Source organism: Hyposmocoma kahamanoa, unplaced genomic scaffold, assembly GCF_003589595.1.
Source record: "Hyposmocoma kahamanoa isolate Upper Pololo Valley unplaced genomic scaffold, ASM358959v1 79, whole genome shotgun sequence".
Classification (NCBI taxonomy): Eukaryota; Metazoa; Arthropoda; class Insecta; order Lepidoptera; family Cosmopterigidae; genus Hyposmocoma; species Hyposmocoma kahamanoa.
In genome coordinates, this window is record NW_020653993.1 from 3755938 (window position 1) to 3774774 (window position 18837).

Consider the following 18837-nt stretch of genomic DNA (forward strand, 5'->3'; position numbering starts at 1 on the left):
GATTTGACCTACCATTTCTCAAGTAGTTACGCACATTCTGAGTTTTTTAGAATTTATGTGCGAAATTGAAATTTACCATTATGCTTTTCGGTGAATGAAAATGTAGTGATGAAACTTGCATGTCGGAGAAGGTTCACAACCCTTGGAAAACGTGTGAAATCCCCAACCAGCATTGGGCCGGCGTGGCGGACTAAGGCCTCAACCCTCGCCTGATAGGAGACCCTTGCCCAGCAGAGAGACGATAAATGGGTTGATGATGATAACACAATTGTATGACCGTCGCCAGGTTTCTCATAACGCATAGATTCAATCCATTTTTATATTCATCTTTTAAAAAGCAGTAAAGAATACGGCAGTGAAACGTGGCAAATTTGGTAAACTAATTTTGATGAGATTTATACCTAGGGTCAAGAAATTCCCCAAATATAACAAAAAAATTGTAGCCAGTGGTAAACGGTATGAAAATGCAGAGGAAAGAAAAAGGCAACTAAAGCTTTGTCACAGTTTACAGCCGACAAGACAGTTTCCGACAAAGATGTGGATGGAGACTAGGGAAAGAAAAAATACTCGAGGATCATAAAGCTTGGCAGAAGATCAAAGGCACACACCATTACATAATTTATTTGACGTTCGCAGGCTGACTATTTAGTCTGGTATGAAATAGTATTTCAAAAACCATCAAAGCGTTGTTTACGATTGCACACGTTGAGTAAAACGATATTCGGTCAATTTCAATGATCTCTATTTCGATATTGTTTGCATGTTTCAATTCAATTTTTTCCCCTTTGTACAGAACGAAACTTCACGCTTATGGTCTATTGGAAATATTTGAAATACCATCAATTGCTAGCAGTGTTGTGTTGTAATAGATAAATTATCGATAATTCATTTCATATTACATTAAAATTTTTGATAAAAATGTGTAGAATTTTTTAACGTGCTTTAGCGTGCCAAAATTGACAAATCTCTAAGAGAGAGAGAGAGAGAGAGAGAGAGAGAGAGAGAGAGAGAGAGAGAGAGAGAAGAGCTCTTGCTTGAACTCTATTTCACAAATTTGTTTAATAGTTGGATAAGTTATGATTTAGGCTCTTCACATTTGCAATACAAAATATAATTAATGAATAAGCTGTTACAACAGTACTTACTGTAATTGGAAACATTTTGAATGAAGACATTTAAATTTAGAAAGAAAAGACTGCTGTTGCACGGAAATCATCATGACTTCTGATGTTCTTGGACAACCATATTTAGATATTAATACGCATTTTCGATATCGACGCAATTATATCCACATCCCAATTTCCAACGATGCCATCACTCAACACCACGCGCTACATATTTTAAAATATTCGATATAAAGAAACAAATTCGCAAAAAGTAATTTAAATAAAAACAGAGCAATTTGATTATAGTTGTTTAACCAAAACCAAATTCTGTTACAATACGTGTGATAAACTTGGTTTGAAGAATCTGCTTCGATTTGTTTTGATTACATTCATTATGTTACCTTTATTTTATTTCACATACACATTGCCAATCAAATGAATTCATGATTAATGCCAGATAACATTAAAAAAGAATGAACTGAATGAATAGAACACAAGGAAGCAATTTTCAATAAAGCGCGACACGGCCTGACCGTGTTATATCTGCCTCCGTGGCCGAACGGTTACCATGCCGGACTGCCACGCAGAGGACCCAGGTTCGATTCCCGGGCCGGGAGAAATATTTGTATGGCCTACATTTATTTCTCTCGTGAGTTTTGGGTGTAATTTGTGGTTGTCTATGTGTGTGTCCATGGCACCCGCGACACAGGGTTTCCCTAGTGCGGGGCTATGTTGAGTGTGAGCGTTATTATTATTATTATTATTATCTTCAACTCTTTACAACTCAAAATCTATTAAACGTACGCACTCTCATGTTATTTTCTAATAAGGACTACAAGCTACATTCTCAAATTTTATTTAAAAAAAGTTAAATACTTCTTGAGATAAATCGTATCTGGAAGTTAAAGTTTCTGTTTCTGTTCAAAATTTGTACTGTAAAGAACAATGGCAAAATCATAAAGAATTCGCGTCTTCAAATATGTCTTAATCACAAGTATGAATAAAATAAATTAATTAGGTTTTTTAAATTATAATAGCGGCCTATCTAAGTATGGAAATAAAATCATATTTAAAAGAAACTCTAATGACTAATTAGTATGTAACATATGACCTCCAAAACTGCAAATTGGAATATCTTAAATTCCAGACTTCTCAGAATAGTAAACCTGAAACAAAATTTGCTTAGGAATTACAACTCTACATTTTCACATATTTTTCATACAACAGACACGTACAAATTATGTCAACAAAAATTTATATGGGAGTTTGCCATTGTTCTTTACTCATGTTATTATTTTTTTCTATTTCCGTTGGTAAGTTTGAAGGAACTTCAATTGAAGTTGACATTTCCCAAGCAGCACACCCATATCTAAATATATACTATAAGATATCTAATAGAATTTAATTCGATTGAATATTTTAGGAGCTTATCTTTCTTCTATATCTTTTTTCTCAAGTAACCCTTCTAGAATGCTACAAGACCATTTGTAGAATGTAGACAGTTTTTATTTAGTCTTATAGACAGTTTTTAGATAATTTATAGTCTTTGATAGTTTTCTTAGTATTGCTATTTTAAAACCAAAATACTAAAGCGTTACAAACACAAGACGCAATTCTCTTAATACTAATAGATTTCAAGTTTAATGGCTTACAAAATGTAAACTATCAAAATTGCAACATAGCGAAATTAGATATAATATTTCTGACTTTTTCGCGCAATGTTTAATCGGTTAGAAAGCGTGAATTAACATGCGACTTTAATACGTTGTGAAAAGTGATGTAAAACCTGTCATAAAAGTAATGCAATAAAAAACTTTTAAAACACTAGGTCAAATAAAACAATGTAAAAAATCCAATTTGTCGCAAAAAAACGTTATTCTGTATAATTATATTGAATGTGTTATATATGACTAGAAAGGTGGATAAATTCCCTATCATATAAATATAAGGAATATTTTAATGACATACCTAACTTATGTTGGAAGAAATAAAATTTTCATTACAAAATTGAGATTATTTCTTCACGCCAACCACATTTCACACAATAATTTCACTGTATTCTATTGATAGACGGCACAATACACATACACAACATTGAAGTACAGTAGTTTACGCGCTCATTTCAGTTGTTTTTATCATTTCAGAACACGAAATTACAATGTTTATTTATTTGTCAACAAACAAAAATGCCGGCCATGACCGGCTCGCGCGCGAATTACAACTATTGTATCCAGCGTTCCCAATTTGTGGGGAATTCCCCAAATTGTGGGGAATTTCAACTAGATTGGGGATTTTGTGGTGATTGGCGCTATGTGAGAAAATTGTGGGGATTCTAACATTTTATCATTTTGTTATCAATTGCTGATTCATCGCTAGTTTGATCGTCACTGTGATGGACTATAACGACGTGTTTTTCAACATCGTACATCTCTCGTATTATTAACAAGCAGCTTAAATAGAACTATTATTAGAGCACTTTGTTCTGAATTGTAAAATTACCAGTCAGTGCTTGTTGAGTTCGCGATTCTTTCTTCCGCTTAGGCCGGTCCCCGGTACGAAGCAAAACGAAATCAGCTATTGATAAACAAAGCTGAGCAGTTGGTACTTCCACACCACAACTTACCATTCGTCAACTTTAAATATTAAGTATAGGTCGAAACTCATTGATTATTTCTAACATTAATATAGTGTCACCAAATGCACAACAAATAATCAATTTACTTTATTTGTAAGGCAAAGAAAAATGAATTTTTTTTACAAAGACTGATTACAGATTAATGTTGAATCTAATTAAAATAAATAAACGATTTAAGGTCATCTAATTCTATAATTAGTTTTACATTTTACATTCTGTTTACATTCACAAGAAACGTAATAGCTTATTACATTTTGAGTTTTTTAATTCTTTATTATATTTTTAAGCGATGTATTTCTAATAAATAATGAAAACTCGAGATGTGGGGAATTAGTGGGGAATATGAACTTTGCTCTCACCAAATTTAGGGATTTTAACCGTGATTTTTGGGGATTTTGAACAATTGGCATTGGCAACGCTGATTGTATCGAATGATGTGACTTAATATCCAAGTTCTCCAGCTCCACCAGATCTTTTAATATTCTTTATCCATTTTGCATGAACTCTTACAACGTCCAATAGAGTAAAAACCCTAATTGTACTATTTTTTAAAATAAAATCTACTGAAGACGCACTATAACGCGTTTGTCATAAGTACAAACACTACAGAATGTCTAAAAATTGAATATATCTAGAATAAATTTCAGAACACTAGTTTTTAGACTATTAATACTTGACTGACAGTTCAGTTCTTGACAGCGACCGGGCTGCACGTCTAATTTTTAACAAATGTATCACGCAAAAAACAGCTCAATGACTAAGTGCAGTAAGTGCGAAATTTCTATTAAGCCCGACGACACTGCTTCAAACGTGTCATGCAAGTCGTGCGGACTATACTGGCATGTTTCATGCGCCGCGTTACGTGTTAAGCCACGTGATTCTTCCAGCTGGCAGTGCACGTCGTGCAAGACGAACAGCACAAAGAAAGGCAAGCAGGCGGATCGTAGTGAACCCTCTCCTACTAATATCAACAATGCCGAAATACTGAAGAGCATTAAGGACCTACGTTTGGAAATGAACAGCATCAAAAAGGATCAGCATGCTGGTGACATATTGGTAACTTTGGAGGACAGAATTGCGGCTGCTGAAACCAAACTCTTGGAACTGGAGGATATTTCGGAGCAAATTATAAATCTACAGCAACGTGTTTTTGACTTGGAAGAGCGCAACATGGTACTGGACCAGGCCGATCGTGTACGTAACTTGGAACTCCACGGACTGACTGAATACCCCCAAGAAAGTCTTACTCAGATAGTTGTACGAGCCAGCAATATGGTGGGCTTGAATTTGAATGAAATGGATTTGAAATGGGTTGGTCGGGTTGGATCAAAAGCTAACACCAATTCAAGACCCCGTACTGTGTTGATAAAATTTCACAATCAGGATGTCAAGAATAACCTACTACGTGCACTGAGAAAACGCAGAGGAATCACTATGCAAGAGCTGGGCTATGCTGAAGAATCCAGAAAGGTACATGTAAGCGAAAATTTAACCCCACACTTCAGAGACATCTATCGTGCTGCCAGGAATCTGCATAAATTCAAATTTGTTTGGACCTACAATTGCCGGATCTTCATACGTGAAAATGAAAAGTCTGAATTGGTACTGGTAAAGTCAAAAAACCAACTAGAAACATTAGCTTAATTTCTTTTATAATACCGTTTGTTATTGCACGTCCTTGTTGCTGTCTTTTATCTATATGTATAACTAGCACACGCTTCATTCACCCTTATTTAGGTCTTAGCTTCTGCATTACATTCCGCATTGTAACTTATTTAACTGTATTATTTAACAATACTTTAGAAAATATCTGCCTCGGCTCACGACGTATATGTGGACTTTGCGTATTCATGTTACTCGGGTATAGTCTAGTTGCTTCCGCTAACCGGTTTCGAGTGGATACCTGCCCGCGGGCCCACACGCTTCTGCGGCCAGTTGCTAACTCACGACGCGCTCTTCGCATTGACCTACCCTTATTTTCGTCACTCTTAAATAATATCCTACTAATTATTTGTAAAAGTATTATAATTATAATGATACATAACGATTTTGCCATTTCAATACAATATAATTCCGATTTTGATATTTACAGTATAATAGTTTATTTTAGTTTATTTACAATGGTTAAAAATAGGAGTAATAATAGTTTGTGTACTCTGGGCTTATTAAATGTACGTTACACGCATGCGTTCTGTACAAATGATGATATTTACAATATAATAATTATACCTTCGTTTGTTTACAATGGTTAAGAATGGGAAAAAAAGTAGTCTATTTACACTAGGCTTATTAAACGTACGTTCACTTAATACAGGTCGAGACGAATTGTTAAATTCAATTAAGTTGTTTGATTTCGATGTTTTGTGTTTAACGGAGACTTGGCTTACACCGGATTCCGACTTGCGTGCTTATTTTGTTTCGGGCTACAAATTGATTCACAAACCGCGGAGTTCATGCCGGGGCGGTGGGCTCGGGGCATATGTAAGATCTTCTATACGTGTAAAGGAACTGTATACACCCGGTACTATACTTGAACAGATGTGGTTTGAGGTCAAACTTGATAGTATTCTCGTTCTTGTAGGCATTGTTTATAGACCTGATTATGTTGCAACTAGTACTGCAACGGACTGCATTAGTGAATCTTTATCCTTACTGGCTCCTAAATATGAACATTTATTTTTGCTAGGAGATCTTAATATTAATTGTCTTAGTAATCGCAACATCGTAAATTTACCACCATGTTTAGTAAACTTAGCTGAATGTTATAACCTCCATCAAATAGTTAATTTGCCTACTCGAATTACTGTTGACACATCGACACTCATTGATATTATTTTAACTAAATCCCACACTCGTCCATCTACTTTGGAGGTTGTGCATAATGATGATCTGAGCGATCATGGACTTATAGTCAGCATATTCCCCTTTTCTTGCCGCAGGCCCCCCCCGCGCACGGTGACGTACCGACCTCTAAGTAGTAACGCAGCAACCATCGCGAACGCTGCCGTATATACACCTTGGGAACTTGTACTTTTATATGACGATATTAATGAAATGGTTGAAATGTTTTCTTTATTAGTTCTGGATTTATTTGACACCTTTGCACCGGTTCGTACGGTTACCTTTAGGTCTCCTCCAACACCTTGGATTACCGACACTTTGCGTGAAATGGGAAAGCTTCGCGACAACGCCTGTAGTAAAGCCAAAAAAAACTGGGTCCGATCCTGACCGAATCTTCTATCGTAATATGCGTAATATCTACAATGCGGCACTTATCAGGGAAAAACAAGCCTACTTCTCACATTATATAAATAATAATGGGAGTGACCCGGCGGTTATGTGGCGGCACATTAATAACATTATAAAACCAAAATCCGATCTTATAATACCCCGCCATATTGCCGACCCCGATGTTTTAAACCATTATTTTGTTAACTGTGTCCCCGGACCATCTAAGAATCTTGATGATGATGACTCAAATGTGCCCTCCACCTCGCAAAATTACACTAACATATTTAACTTCTCACCAGTCTCGAACTCTGTGATTTCTCGTATTATTTCCACTTCTAGAACCAACTCTAAAGGCTACGATGATATTTCAATGTATATGATTAGTTTAACTCTGCCTCATTCACTTAACGCTATTACATCTATAATAAATAAGTCCATCGAAACCGGTATCTTTCCTAATAAATGGAAATGTGCTCTAATCACTCCGATTCCTAAGAAGGCTAAGGTTGAAGACTGCGGTGATCTTAGACCTATTAATATTTTGCCAGCACTTTCTAAAATCTTGGAAAAGATAGTCAAAATCCAAATAGCCGACTATTTCGAAAACCACTGTATTATACCGCGGATGCAGTCAGGGTTTCGCCGGAAATATAGCACGACATCTGCTTTGTTAAATATTACTGACGACATCTTGATTGCGTCTGACCAGGGCAAGGCTACTATTCTGGTGCTACTGGACTTTACCCGCGCTTTTGACTGCGTTCCCACTCAGCTGCTAATTGCTAAGATGCAATCTATCGGCTTTTCCAGTATGGCATGTGACTGGTTTAGGTCTTACTTTGCCAATCGTAGCCAGGTGGTCCAATGTTGCGACGGTACGGGCAGTCTTAGGCGGTCTAAACCACTTGCCTTGACACGAGGTGTTATTCAGGGCTCCATACTGGGACCTGTACTATTTTCCTTGTTCACAAGCAGCATGCCGTCAGCTATAGTCAATTGTCGTTACCACTTATACGCTGACGATACTCAGTTATATATGCATGTACCACCTGATCCCGGCCTGGTTACGGCAGCCATGAGTGCTATTTGTTCGGACTTGGACTCGATAGCAGATTGGTCTGAACGCCATGGCCTTATTCTCAATCCAAATAAAAGTGTTTTTATCATTTGCGGTACAAATAAACAGATTTGTTCGATTAAGAATATGTGTCCAATAATCTCTATTAAAGGGACTGTAATTCCTAGGCAAGATTGTGTTCGCAATCTCGGCCTTATCATGGATGAGGGACTTAAGTTCGAAAAGCACATAACACAAAAAATAGGTCGTTGTTTTGGCGCTCTGAGATGCTTATATAGTTTGGGGGGTTACCTCAATACAAAAATTCGGTTAAAATTGTGTAATACATTAGTTTTGCCACATCTACAATACTGTGACATCGTATTCGGTCCCCGTGTCTCCGTTAAAACCAGTAAAGCTATTCAGAGAGTACAGAATGCATGTATGCGTTATTGTTTTAGAATACGTAAAAGGGACCACATTTCACCGCACCTGGTCAACCACAAACAACTCAACATGGCCAACTCAAGGTTGCTAAAATTAGTCTGCTTCGTGCAATCTATAAACAAGTATAGGGTTCCGGTTTATCTGTTTGACAAACTCGACCCAAAGCGTAGCCTACCAAGATTGCGTGATCGTGGTCATATTTAAAACCTACCTATATTAACTTTGGTCGGGAGTTCGGGTTCGTTTAAGTATGCCGCTTCCAAGGTTTGGAATGATCTTCCACCACCTGTGCGAGACTGTCATGTCCTTTCCAATTTCACATTCCGCAAAAAAGTTTCTAATTGGCTTCTGTCAAAACAAGCCTTGGAAGCAGGCGTTGCTGTTATTGTGTGAGTTGGGTGCGGAGATTGTGGCTGCTACGGGTCTGAGCTGGCCCTGGTGTTTGCACGCGGTGGTAATGCAGTTAGCGTTTACTTACTTAAAAATAATCACGAGGATGGAATGATGTGTGTGTTGGAGTATTTTTATAATTATGCCAGGCTGTAGCTGAAAATCAGCGGCGGAGTTTATTACAACGCCATTTAGCTGAGCTACAGACCTTATCATCTCGTCAACAAATATTGTCATTATTTATCTATTTATTTATACATGTTAGTTTTATTTTGCAACTTGTAATGTATTTTTTTATTTTTTTTATTTTTTTTTTATTTTGTTGATGTGTTCATTTTACTTTATTACTGTTGAGATGATTAAATGCTTTTATTATTATTATTATTATTATTACTTTACTGGATGTGTATAGAACAATTTTACTAAAAATAATCAGTTTTTCTACAGATGAACTTAAAATAAGGACTATTAGAGCAAATTTTAAGAGAGATTACACTTAATTAAGTTGTTTGGAATTAAGAAGGTTTTAAAATTTTGACTTGAGTGAAATAAGTCTATAAGAACAATTTTTTTTTTCTAAAACCTTTTATAGAGAACTATTATCTAAATCTATACCATATTAAGACTGTTTATAGATGTAACAGTTTTAAGGCGTATATAGTGTGCTCCTTGGGTTACTTGCATTATTTGATTGCATTATTTCATCTGCAAAAGTGAAGTACCTTTTTAATCGTTATTATGAACTCGACTTCTTTATCATACACATATTTCTGTTGGGAGTGAGTTTTAAGCAAAGTCAGTAATAATTGTACGACTTAAATGTATTCTATAGTATAATATCTATCGTCACCAACATGCCAGGCCCTTCTTTCCTCCTCCACTCCTTAAGGCCCATAGCCAGCTCTTTGATCTCCTTATAGCTGCTCACTTTGATCTTCTTTTTTATTTGTTCAGCCATTCGTGATCTACTTCTCTTTCTTTTCCCTTCTATTCTATATTGTATTGTAAAGATTTCTTTCGTCCCTAACGCATTTAATAAATTTCAATTCTTTTGTCGGATTATTGTGACGGGCCCACTTGTCTGTCATGCTGTACTTTTCCTCCTTTTATTTTTTTTATATTGTTTCAGTGTGGGATACTGACGTGCTTTAGCACAAGTTTAGAGTAAGCACTGAATTATTATTCACTTCCTATCCTTTAATTTACATAAACAAACATGGTTACATAAACATCAACGAAATTAATATTTTCTCTATTTAGAGGTAAAATAATATTCTCAATTAAGCCTTTGATAAAGGATAGTAACAAAACATCGAATATTAGGGATTGCTCAGAAAATTTCATAACAAATACCAAAGTCCCATTCCGACCCAACTTTCGGTCGATTCCCAAAATCCAACATACTCTCGCATAACTAACTTACAACATAATTTAATTTCCCGCTTAAGCCTTACTAAAGACCATAGTGTAGAAAATCATATTGTCGTGAACTAACTCTGTTTATTGGGCTTTAACTTCTATACCAAAGTTACGAAACAGGCGCGAATTATACCAAGGCCGTTTTCCTTTTAATCCATTTTCGTTGGTTTCAAGTTTCTTTACGAAAGAACGGTTTGTCATAACCGTCACAATTGGGATTAGAGTTATCCTATGCAATCTAAAAAGTAAATTCTCGAATATTTTCCTTGTTTTATTCAGGGAAATGAACATTCTCTAAATAAAACTGTAAACGTGATGATGTCAAGAGATTTTAAGTAGCGCAAAATATTTTCTTTTAATCCGTTGTCGCTAGTTTGAAGTCTCATTGAGAAATAAATGTTTGTCACAATTATTATACATTGTTGATATTCGAGTTAGCTACCCTATTTGACAAGAAACTTCGTATTTATCACAGGAATCAATCAGCATTCAGAATAAAAAGCATAGTGAACGTGATGGCTTTACGTGCTATTTGTCTTATTAATGAAATAATATTACTTTCTTATTCAATATAGCATAAAGATATTGTTGTCTATCAACATACATATTTAATCGTTTCTACCAACTACTACGGGAGATATGACGGTATTCTGTTCAATATGGGTCATATTTATTCCGGTTGTCTCACTGGAATCATTAGTAAATTTTCTACACTATATCTAAAAGTGTATCCGTTTTCGTAATCCTGAATAATGGTAGTTATGTTAAACGCATTAGGTTCAATTCCAACTGTTTAGCGAATCCCACTTCTGATTTATATTTTGCCCGGATTATTCTTCCGCACCTTTTCTATTGTTTTCGTTGTTTCAGTGGAAAGTTTTAAGTGAACAGTTTTGTCGATTTTAAGTGGAATTGAATTATGCTTTCGGAAGTAAAGAAGATGCTATGGTTAATATGTCTGCTAGGAACAATAAATATAAATACAAGTATAAACTACGGTTCGGTTCGGTTTAATATAATATAAAATAAATGAAAAGTAATGTAAGCTTGTTTCCATTATAGTATTACTGATTCAATATAATAATTACGTTTTACCGCCCACGGCTGATCAACATTCTTGTGTAGACGAAAGTACGCTATGACAAGTCATAGCGTGTCATATTAAATTGTACTAAAAACCTATGCGTTTTAGAGAAAAAATTTTGTTAAAACTTGCTTTTGCCATTAGAAAGTTCAATGGCACTAACATGTACTTGTATCATTTCTTACAAAAACGCCGGTGTCCACTTAGATTATCTTAGATTTTAAAGATATTATCTTAGAGTAACGTCCACAAATATGTGTGTGTAAAACATTGAATTTTGTTAGTACGTTATCGATACTTCTCTATGAAGAAGCAGTAGGTGGTAACTATATAATAAAGCACTTGAAAATTGAACTACAAACCACGTCGTTGGTTTTTTGAAATCCATGTAGCAACTATTCTAACTGGGGTTCCCCACCCCTGCTAGATTAGTTTAGTTTAGTTACTTCCTATGCTATGTCCTACAGATTTCTCATGTAGGGTACAGTGGAAGATTTACAATCTTATTTGTGTTGCAAAAACGAGCGATTCGTTCTGTGTTAGGATCTCGGGTTTCTCATAAAGGGAAAGGTTTATTATTAGGGAAATGGTACCATGACTGTAGCATCACAGTACATTTACTCAAATATTTTGTATGTCCATAAAATTATACTTAATTTCATTAAGAAAGAAGATATTCATAATATTGATCTTAGAACTAAGTCCAAACTCATGGTATCACGATTTCGTTTAACAAAGGTAAACGATTCTTTTATGTGGAACTATATACGTTTTTACAATAAGATTCGGAATATGTATTAAAGTTATCATTTCCTAAGTTTGAAACTTACATTAAAAGTATTTTAATTGAAAAGTTATATTACAAAATTGAAGACTACGTGTTAAATAAATATGTATGGAAACACGACAAGGGTCTAGATTCCACACAGATTAGATTCGAAGTGCATAGCATTTAAGTTTATTTGATAAGAGCAATCCTTAGAGTTTTTTGCTCGTTCTTCTCAGGGAAGTCAGCACAGTGAACGAGCAGTAGGTTAAACAATTTCATTTTTATTTATTTTACCTATGGAATAAATGATGCTTTGACTTTGACCAGTACTATTATTATTTTCATATTCAATTGTACGGTAAACGCCGTTAATATCCATGAATGTGTTAATCATGTTCTGTTCATTCTTGACTCTTGATAGGTTGATAAAGTTAAAACCCATTGTTTTCAGTGTATTGACCTTACCAGAGAGTTTTGAAATTAATTGCACGCAATATATTGCTGGCTTTGTCACATATATTTCTGTGTCCGTGATTGTGCTGATTTTCCCTACACTTTAGTTCACCACTTTGAGCTCTGGCATCCGCAAAAGCAAAGGTGGTAATACCGGTTAGATTCTTGCACAGAGATGATAGTACCACTAGCACAAAGTCTTCTTCTTCTTAATCACTTCCTCATTGCTGAGGATCGTGACTCCCCTTCATCCTGCCAGCTATTTGCCTCTATCGGTTGCGCTCAATCGCATGGTGTAGCACGGTGCTAACAGGTAGCTCCAGTTGTTCGGAGATCTAATCATATCACCTTTTGGAACTTCTGCATTTAGATCTCTTTTCCTCCACCTTCCCTGTCACGTTACCAAAACAGCGTATCACATTCTACATGCAAGTTGAAGACAGACGCTGTGCATTCTTTATCTTGAGTTCCTCAAGTAGCAGAAAGTAGTCACAAACAATTTGTTAACAATTTCCACCATAATTATACAATTTCCACAAAATATTATAGGCATATGATTTCATATTTTCCCTTAGGAGTTAAAAGGCAGAACTATTGTCGGTATAAATCAAACAAGTTTCAAACTATTCCGCCGGTTAACGACTCCATTCATAACTCGCCAAGTTATGGCTTGTTCGCAGTTTTAAACGCGCCCCCAACTAGTTTATAGCTTTTCGGGTTACGAGACCTTTTTATCGGAAAAACTAGGAAAGCGACACGTTTGTAGATCGAATTAAAACTTTGTTTGAAACACTTCCATTTATAAATGAAAGGGTTGAAAATTGTGTAATGATATAATATGTAGGTATTACTTATTACGCTGAACAAATCGTTGCGATAAAAGCTTTGAGTACCACTGCAACTGTTGCTAGTAAGCGTGTCGCTTACAACTAGGCGCTTGTTCGTATCAACTGCAACGTCCTGCCTGATCAGATTTAGGGAAAGAACGAAGAACCAGATAGCAATCACACATACTAGAAAGGACCTTCTTTCTCAAGAGCAGTAACGGGTTTTACGATATAAATGAACCTTCCTGTAATGAAGCGACTAAAACTTAAAAATCTAAGCACCTATAAATCGTGTCGGTCTGTTGTATTAGCTGTTAGGTAACAGTTATTTATTGTTTAGTGCGCGGAAGAAAAAACAATGGAAGTGCTTTAAGCCACGAGTACTATCAGAACCGCTGTCGTCAAAACTCACATAATCGTAATTACTTACATGTTACTGATAATGATTGGTCTTCTTTCTAATTTAAAAAGATGTAACAAATTCTGGATAATTATATAATTTATACTTTACCCAGTTGGTATATCGTTGAAAGTTACGTATTGCATGTTACGACGTCTTGATTTTATAATTGAAATTTTATCCCATTTGCTGCCATCTAGCGGCAATAGCTGAAATACAAACGATTTACGCATATAAACAATTTCCAAAAAAATTTGGCCATATTGCAGCAGCATATTATAACATTTACTTTCGTTTCTTATAAGAAAAAATATTACGATAAACTGAAAATGGAAAATTTATTAAAATTAAATAACATAAGATTTAATTTAAATTGATGGTGATTTACAGATGCGACTATAATTTTTGCACTTCAAAATAGCAAAACAAAGGCACTTCTGCACGATTTTCGAGGTTTTACGGATAATTGACACGACCGTAACGTACAATGCGAAAATGGCGGACTGGGCTCTAGTATATGGAACTGCGCGTACCGTTGGCACGCGTGTCCCGCCCATTAAGCACATTTGCTGTTTTTGTTATGTATCTGTAGATTACCTTTGGTCCATCTTCGTAACTGTTTATCATAACTAGTTACGAAAGAAGATTTTTCCTTCACTGTTTCGTAACTAGTTATTAAAAAGGAATATTTTGGTCCATCTTCGTAACTGTTTTTCATAACTAGTTACGAAAGAAGATTTTTCCTTCACTGTTTCGTAACCAGTTATTAAAAAGGAATATTTTGGTCCATCTTCGTAACTGTTTTTCATTACTAGTTACGAAAGAAGATTTTTCCTTTACTGTTTCGTAACCAGTTATTAAAAAGGAATATTTAATACGTATTCAAAACTCCAGTTACGAAAACGGATGCAAATTTATTCTTTCCATAACCAGTTACGTAAAAGGCTTACTTTTTTCTCTTTTTGTATCTAGCTACGAAAGTGGATGCTTTTAATCTTCTTTTTATAACTAATAAAATGCAAAAACCAAATAATTTTTTTTTGTTTTTTTTTTATTTGGTTTTTGAAGCAACTGATTTTCGCTTCCTTAACTAAAATATCCAGTACCTTCGCTAGTGAAGGGTTTTGGCATCCTACATATTTATTAAGTCTGGCATGCCAGCCTTCAAGATTGTTAGTTTTCCTAACTTCTTCACCATAACAACACCACCTTAAACTGTCAGAATTAACACAAACCATTTGTTTTCAGGCGAGCCACCGATAAGGTCGCGGTATGCTCGCTTACTTATCCTGATGCCACCAGAACCACCCAATATACTTCAAGGCCCTGTACTGCAGGCTGTCGAAGACCGAGAAGTCAATTTGGAATGCGTGTCTGTTGGAGGAAAACCAGCGGCTGAGGTACAATTTTCTACTAGCTACATTCACAAAGTTCTTATAGTTGTAGTAAAGGCGAGAAAGATAATGCGTCTTAACCTGTTCGAGCAAAGGAAGGATTTTAGATGGCTTTCAAAATACGGAAGTGGAAAGTAAAATAAAAGTATCCATATACAAAGCAAATAATTTTAGAGTTGCATGACAATGAACAGCTGTTATGTCAAATAATTATGTAGTTTTGACTATAAAAACTTTGTTATGGGAACTGAACTATCGGGTATCAACCAACAAATGTTTTTTTGTATGTAATCAACAAATGTATATGTGATATCAGTTATGTAGATATCGGATAAATGATTTAAGAAGTTTTCGAACGGTGTTAAATTTGTTAGAGAATTAACCCATAATATTGTTGCAGATAACTTGGGTAGACAACGACGGAGGAGTTCTAACTCAGGGCGTCACATATAATGTGGAGCAGATGCCAGATGGACGCAGATTCACTGCCCGGTATGTTACAATGTTATCAATGTTAAGTACGTAATGTTACTACCTCCCTAGTTAACGGTTACCGTATTGTTCTGCCGCGCAGAAATCCCGAGTTTGATACCCAGACAGGGAGAACTATTTGTATGGCCTATATTTAGATCATACAAATATGTATAATATGAAATGAGGTTCTCAATTCGTGCTGTATTTTTGTGTGTGTATGTCACACAATTGCTACGACGTTTGTGAACCGATTTCGACGATTCTTTTTTTTATTGGAAAGGGGGTACATCAGTAGTGGCCCCATTTAAATTTAAAGAAAATATTCTACCTCTTAGGATGACAAATGAGGGAATGAGTTCGGTTTATTGCGTTTCACCCATTTTACGTTAACTGATTTCAATGAAACTTTGTATATAGATGTAATTCTAATGAAAATAAAATGCCGCGAAAACGGATAAACAAACTTTTGAGGTATTTTTTTTTCGAATAGAACATTTTTATTGTAAACTTATTTTCAAGTAAAATAAGATTATTTTTTTTAAAACATGCGTGATATTTAAAAAAATAAAAACATTTAACGCACTTTATTCCTAAATAAGCCCTCATTATACATCACGATGTAGACAATATCTTTAAATTTCATGTGACAACGGACACTGTATCATTTGCAAAAGCTTTCTCTATTTTTAAGTGATGATATCAAAGAACCGTATTTCCAACAAATAATTATTTTCAGCTCAATCCTCCACCTCCGTCCGCGTAGACACCACCACAACCAAACGTTCACCTGTCAAGCGCAGAACACGGCTGATAGAGCGTATCGAGCCGTTTCCATTAAACTAGAAGTAAGTAACTCTCAAACTACACTATTAGACAAATAACGTTCAGAATACTGGCGGCAATACGGTGTTTGACTCTCTTGGACTAAACTATATGCTTAAACGGATTTACTTTGTCACTATATTTATGTTTAGGCATATTGTATCTTATAAAGATCCCTGTGTCGCTGGTTCATATCCGGCTCGAAGGACCAAAACGTATGGGCCACCTTACTCCAGACATGGATTGTAGTGGTAGTACATTACCAACTGTTCACCGATACACTACATCAAAGAAAGATTTGCCACCATAATACCTGTATTTTACGTATACCAACATACTTACTAACTGCCTCCGTGGCCGAACGGTTACCATGCCGGAATGCCAGGCAGAGGTCCCAGGTTCAATTCCCGGGTCGGGAGCAATATTTGTATGGTCTACATTTTTTATGTTGAGTGTGTGCGTTATTTATTTATTTCTATCGTGAGTTTGGGTGTGATTTGTGGTTGTCTATGTGTGTCTTCATAGCATCCGCAGGGTTTTCCTAGTGCAGGACTATGTTGAGTGTGTGCGTTCTTATTATTATTACTTTTACCATTTATTTTCACATAGTCACCAAGTCTTTCTCTGCGTACTACAACTACAATCTAGGTATGGAGTAAGGTGGCCCATACAAATATACCAATAAGTCAACAATACTGCGAATTGCGAATTGAGATAGCGTAGGTCTGGTATCTAGTACCTATTGTTATACCAGATGTCGCGACTAGCACAGAATAGTTATTTTTGTGACTAATTTGTTTTATATTGACGAGCTGCAATTTATCAAAGCAACTGTAAGTTCTAGTGATAACAGACAAATTAATTAGATGATTACTAGAAGCTTATTTTTTAATTAAATTTTTATTGAATTGGTATTCAATTATTTTTTGTGAAATTACTCCACTAGTTTGTTACAATTATTAATACAAAGATCGAACACTCAGAAAAAACACTCAGAAAAAATTCTTTCGATCCGGTCGGATCCGAACCGACGTCTTCTTGCATACCGTGCCAGACGCTATACCAACTAAGCCACGGAACGAACCAACGGACGTCACGAATTTTTCTATGTGCTTGCGTCGTGTCTTTGTACTTGGTTTTTCAACGACTTTTTAGTCGTAGCGCCATCTATGAGAAATCGTTGACAGATTTATCACCCAGTTAGTACCTTTACAGCTACCAGTCCTGGCGAAAAGATGTCGCTATTCACTGTATTAATTAAATTTTTATTGAATTGATATTCAATTATTTTTTGTGAAATTGCTCCACTAGTTTGTTATAATTATTAATAGAAAGATCGAACACTCAGAAAAAAATCCTTCGATCCGGTCGGATAGCTTATTTTTTTATAATATCAAGTGACGGGACGAATAAGTCGTTCACCTGATAGTAAGCTGCAGGCCTGTCCATAACAATTGCAGTGCTACTCAAGAGCTTTAAAACGCAAAGATCCGAGGGGCACTGCAACTGCGCCCGTCACCCTGCGACATAATTGACAAGTCCCATGTGCTTGTATTTTCACCAGCACCCTTAACCCTTCAAAACCGGAACACAGTAATGCTGACATTACTGCTTGGCGGCAGAAATAGATAAGGTAGTAATACTTCCCTGGACGAACTCTTTCACAAGGAGCTCTACTGCTAGTAATTATAGCACGATTCCAGGACCGGGAGAAATATTTGTATCGCCTATATCTATTTATCTTGTGAGTTTGGGTGTAATTTAGGTCCATTATGGTATCCGCGATACAAGGTTTCCCCAATGCGGGTCTGTGAGTGTGTGCCTTATTATTATAGGTGTTTGAAATTCGTTTTTGACTAACTGAATTGTTTCTTTCTTTCTTAGTAATATTTAGCTGTTGATCTTACGTGGAAGTTGAGGCGCTTGAACCATACAGCTTAGTTTAGCTTATTTAGTAGTAACGAGGGTGTTTTAGTTGGGTAGGTAGGTTAAGGCTCAATTTATATTGCGGCGGAACGGCATGGAAGCGTTTTCTTTTACGATATTGTAACTTTATGATCAATTGTGTAACGGACAAACTAGATACGAGCCAAAATCTTCCGAAGATTTTGGCTAGATCCTGTGTGGTTAAAACGTTAAAATATTGACAGCAATTGGCAACGTTTTTGTTTTACCTTTGACAATTAGGTTTCGTTTTAGGTTTAGTTTTGATTTTTTTTGACAGTTAGCGCGACGCGAAATGTATGCAATGTGTCACATTAGCGACGTTTCGCTTGTGGTTTACCGTTGACAATCAGAGCGATTGGCCACTTGTTCGGGCTTGCTCGCA

At 35.8% G+C, this 18837-nt stretch overlaps 1 protein-coding gene across 1 annotated transcript in view; it reads left to right on the forward strand.

Moving 5' to 3' along the window:
- The window catches only part of LOC113233523 (irregular chiasm C-roughest protein-like), a 111353-nt gene that overhangs the window by 32841 nt on the left and 59675 nt on the right, over positions 1–18837 (forward strand). The window contains exons 4-6 of the mRNA XM_026468645.1: positions 15067–15218; positions 15613–15704; positions 16423–16531. Of these exons, the coding sequence (XP_026324430.1) occupies positions 15067–15218; positions 15613–15704; positions 16423–16531 (353 nt within the window). The remainder of the gene's footprint in view (positions 1–15066; positions 15219–15612; positions 15705–16422; positions 16532–18837) is intronic.